General features: G+C 38.4%; 1 protein-coding gene across 1 annotated transcript in view; it reads right to left on the bottom strand.

The window, feature by feature from the left end:
* The window catches only part of LOC107095504, a 77,782-nt gene that overhangs the window by 54,091 nt on the left and 18,674 nt on the right, over window positions 1-5,017 (bottom strand). The window contains exons 8-13 of the mRNA XM_015391635.1: window positions 4,044-4,193; window positions 2,470-2,568; window positions 2,272-2,333; window positions 770-1,860; window positions 462-674; window positions 344-378 (exon numbers count right to left, since the gene is read on the bottom strand). Of these exons, the coding sequence (XP_015247121.1) occupies window positions 344-378; window positions 462-674; window positions 770-1,860; window positions 2,272-2,333; window positions 2,470-2,568; window positions 4,044-4,193 (1,650 nt within the window). The remainder of the gene's footprint in view (window positions 1-343; window positions 379-461; window positions 675-769; window positions 1,861-2,271; window positions 2,334-2,469; window positions 2,569-4,043; window positions 4,194-5,017) is intronic.

Below are 5,017 nucleotides of genomic sequence, written 5' to 3' on the forward strand. Positions count from 1 at the left end.
CCTACGGAGGAAACCCATTTCGGCCGCTTGTATCCACAATCTCGTTCTTTCGGTAATGACCCAGAGTTCATGACCATAGATGAGGGTAGGAACGTAGATCGACCAGTAAATCGAGAGCTTCGCTTTTTGACTCAGCTCTCTCTTCACCACGACGGACCAGTACAGCGCCTGCTTCACGGCAGACGCTGCACCAATCCGCCTGTCGACCTCCCTCTCCCTTTTTCCCTCATTCGTGAACAAGATCCCAAGATACTTAAACTCCTCGACTTGGGGCAGGACACCCCCCCCCCACTTTTATACTCAGTAATTTGTGCAACTATGTGGGAAAGAAGAAGAAACTCACCCCAGCCGGCAGGATGCTTTCTGCCAGAACAAACTCTGTGGGGGGGGAAGAGTCAAAGTGAGGACAGAAAAGTGAAACCAAGTCCCAGTAATTCCAAAATAAAAAATCTGACAATCACCTTGGCTGTTCAATTTTAGTCGATTCAGGACAGGCACAATCTGTTCGCCGGCGGTGATTGACGTATCAGCTGGACACGTAGGAACAGTTGACTTCATCTTGCTCTTAGCAAGGCTGGTTTTAATGGCTACACTATTTTTAGCCTCTTTTGGTGATAAGGTTGGAACGCTCGCCTGTGGGGGCGTCGTCTGAGTCTTTGCAGTGGCAAAAGTATCTAAAGAGGACAAAGAAACGTCAGACAACGACGTCAAAGACTTGCTGACAAACCAGTTAAAAAGGAAATAATTAAATTGTGTTTACCAACCGTACCGATTTGCGTTGCTTTTGTCTCCTCCCTTTGGACTGTTGCCATGGTCACAGCAGGTGTTTCAGCAGAGCTTCCTCCTGTCTGTAATGAAATCAGATTCTGTGCGGTGGAGTCTGGCTTTGACACAGCCGTCGTTTGGACCAAAGCTTTGGCAGACGTCTCTGGGCTTTTGGTGATCTTCTCTTGTCTTAGAGGTGGAGCAGGTGATGGTTTAACCGCTATGGTCTCAACTTTATCAATTGGCGGTTGGGCGTCTTTAAGTTTAGGTGGTGAAGCCTCATCGGTGGATAACTTCAGTTCCTTTTTCACAACAGGATCTACTTCCATTGACCCTGCTCCTCCAGTTTTTTCCAGCTCTAACAACTCTGCCTCTTTTAAATTTTTCATCTCAGAAACTTTGCCAACATGGCCCTGCTTGGTTATCTCCCTTATTCTTGCAAGGACTACTACAGGGTTTTTAGGCTCAGCTGCCAATTCTTTAATGTTTGATTTTGAGATTTCAGCCTTGAGAGTTTGCGGATCTGATGTATTTACAGACTTTGCTGCAACGTCTTCTATTTTCTCCATTCTGGGTGGATCTTCTTCAATGGGGTCAATTTGCAGAATGTTTGTAACGGATTGTTTTTTTGCCTTGCTCGCAGAAGATTCGTTATTTTCTTCCAGCCTATGTTTTGTTGCAGTTTCTGCTTTAGTAACGCTTTCCTTGCCTGGATGTTTTTCACCAGCTGCCCCGTTTGATGGCTTGCCAGTTTTCTTCTGTACATTCCCAGAATCCTCCCCATTAGCTTTGAGCTTTCCGTTTGATTTTTGTCCAGAGTTTTTTTTAGATTTAGGTATCTTTTCTGGCTTTAAAGCATCTTTTTTTCCTTTAACTGACCTCAAAGACTGTGTTTTAGCCAAAATGACCGCTTTTAAAGTTTGGACTCCCTGCTTCTTGGAAACACTCCTTTCTTTGGAAACTAGGACCTTTGTCTTTTTCAAAAGCTTCACTGCTGCGACCCTTTTGGATTTTGATTGTAATGATAAAAGAGTTTTACTTGGTAGGTGAACCAAGTTTCCACCGGAAACAGGCTGACAGGACACAATAGGCTTTCTGTGAAGGAAAGTAAAAGACAAATGGTCTGAAATGGTCCTAAAAGTGACACCATCTCATATATTTCCCTGTGAATTAAAGCTACAAGTTTACAGTTCACTCTGAGTCATCCAGTTTTAAACCAGAAGCAAAAGTAAAGAGGAATGAAACTCGTTCAGAAACTACAAAGAGCTGTAAAATGCTAACAATACAAGAACATAATAAAGTCCCGATTATTGATTTGTCAGCTGTTTTATCCATCAGGATATAAAAACCTTGATTCACGTCTGCTCGAGCACAAAGCCATCGCACTTTCAAATCTCCAGGACCTTTTTTCTGAATCCTATGTTCCAAACCCCAGTTAAAACAACAAGGTGGTAAATTACTGCATCAGTGAGCATTAAAGTGGAGTCTGTATGAACCAGAACTTACTCTGGGGAGGGATTCTTCTGATCCGCTGAAGCCGTAGAGGGAGGAGACCCGGAAACACTGTCCTATAAGTTGAGTGATGGTGAACTGATCAGATTATGGATAAAAAAAAAAACAAACAAAAAAAAACAAACAACAAATAGATATATTTCCAAAAAACACCCCAACCCGCCCCCCCAAATAAATAAAATCAAGACATACCTGTTTAGTGACAAAGGTGATGGGTACTCCTTTTATCTCAAAGTTTTCTGTGCTTTTAAGTTTGGCTGCATCTTCCTCCTTTTCAAAACAAACAGTCGCCTATGTGTCCGAAAACAAATCCACAGTAAGGATCAATTTACTCGTGTCAATGCGGTTTAAACAAGGAAGAGTTTACATGCAGCAAAACTGCTTAAATATTTATACATTTTTGTTGCTTTACAATACATCTTGTTTTTGTGTTAATCCAAAGCAAAATGCATCAATATAAATCTATTAATGATGGTTTATCTAAAGGCGAAAGCTGGTATAAATGAAAATGGTTTGTTAGTTTACTTAATATATAAAAGTAATCAATTTTGAATTAAACTTTAACCAAGCCTAGCCCAAATTCATATCTGAGTTTTTTGTTTCTTTTTGAACACTTTATTATTGCAATTTGTATACAGAACAACTAACATTGAATTTTCCTTTTTTGACAACAACAATGGAAGGAAATTAATCCCCCCCAAAACATAATGAATAAATTAAATAGAAAAACTTGTCTACAAAATATCAGGTTGACATTATATAATATGAACCTTATTGAAAAACCCAATTATTTTCAATTATTGAAGAATTATCTGCTGTTGGTCACAGCCTTAATTATTTAACTAATCCTTTAATTATTGCCGTCATGCTTGAAATTAAGTCACTTTAATGAAAACTTGAACTTATTTTCTATCACCTACTCCTGAAGTCAGAGACCTCAAAACATTAACTGTTGGTTATTACGCATAACTTAAAGAACAACTATTTTAATTTTGGCCTAAAAGTTTCCAAATAAAGAAAAACCTTAGAAGATTTTTTGTGATCAAATGAATAACATTTCTTCAACAGAAATACATTTTTTAAGAAAAAAAGGTTGAAAAAAAACCCTCTTAAAAATATTTGATACAGTACGCTGTTATTCCTATATTCCTATTCATAAAAAAAAAAAATAAAAAAGATTCTTAAGCCAGCATTTTTTTTTATTTAAATTCACATTTTAGAATCTATATTTGTTGAACCAAAGTAAGTAACAGCCACCGTTAAAAGAGCCACATGTGGCTTCAGAGCTATGGTTTACCAAAACTACTCTAAGGCGATTATCTCTTCAATAAACCAGATCCATAAGATGGAGGTTTTTCTACCTCATATTTCATAGTGAAATGGTTAAAATGAGGATAAAAACCACAGCTAATTTAAGTCATATGAAATGTTATGTAAAACTGTGCATCAGATCTGACCATTTTGTGATCTTCTCCATAATTCCTGAAAATTGAATACCGTAATAGCCAGCAGTTTCCATTTAAGGAAACGTCAAACAGGTAAATAAATGGAAGTAGAGGGGATGATATGAGACAGACCTGAAAATACCAGCACATTTAATCATTTATCAAACCTTACTGTGATTCTTTGCAGGTCGAACAACTAAAAAATGGTCCCAAATGTTTAATTTTAATTTTTTTAAGATTTTCACAAAATAATGCAAGAATATTAAAGAGCACCAAATAAAAAAAAACACATTTATGATGTATTTTCTTTTTTATACATACCTCTTGCTTAGACTTAAACAGTAAGAGAGATTTGGTTTTTCCAAAACACTCCATGGAGGCAATCACATCACCGTGAGAGAGAGAATCAAAATTCCCCTTGAGTCTCAACATGGTTGGAGGGGATGGTTTACCCAAATAAGAAAACTGAGGCTGGGGAAAACAAAACAAGCTACTTTTAAAAAGAACTGCAATTGATCAAAGTTGTTGGATCAGCAGGGTTTAGAAGCTGATATCTTTAAGAGTTTTTCCCTCTTTCATTGCTGAGCAAAGCATGCAGAATTAGCAATAGATACATAATGAAAAAATAACTGTTAACCAGAATTAAATGACTCTCATCAGGGTTTGCATCGACTCAAAATTAAAAATGCAAGTCAATCAAGTGATCTTCACACTGAAACGGTCAACCACCAATGGGACCAACAGGATTAAAAGAAGAAACTGGTTACTGTTGGTTCATAGGCAGAGAGATAGAAGAAAATGAAACATTCTAGAACTCAGAGTAGGAACTGTAAAGTCGTAGGGAAACAGCTGTTCCAACGGTTGCATTTCCGAATTCTCCCGAGTGGTGCACGACTTTACACGAGTGAATAAAATGAATGTTTTTGGTCGTTTATCAAGGGGGAAGGATTGTTTTGGTGGAAGGTTCACAAGCAAGTTTGGTTTGTCGGAAGCATCTTGCTAACCAGTTAGCAACTTATTGCTAGCAGGTTCCAAATGGGAAATTATGTTGGGACAAAGTAGCACCAAATTGGTGACTTAGACACAACACTGTCAAGGAATGCTATGGACAGTGGAAACATGCAAGAGGAGGAGAGTTTTGTGTCGGAGGTCATGGATGAGTCTCCTCCTACATACATTTTTTATTTAGAGGAGGAAAGTGGGGACGATGATGTTGTGGAAGAGGACACCAGGGAGGCAGAAGCTTGGTTTGGTGTAGAAGGATTCCAGCCGTACATGTTTGAGCACTTGCCTCA

The sequence above is a fragment of the Cyprinodon variegatus genome, unplaced genomic scaffold (assembly GCF_000732505.1).
Source record: "Cyprinodon variegatus isolate N-32 unplaced genomic scaffold, C_variegatus-1.0 Scaffold553, whole genome shotgun sequence".
In the NCBI taxonomy this organism is placed as follows: Eukaryota; Metazoa; Chordata; class Actinopteri; order Cyprinodontiformes; family Cyprinodontidae; genus Cyprinodon; species Cyprinodon variegatus.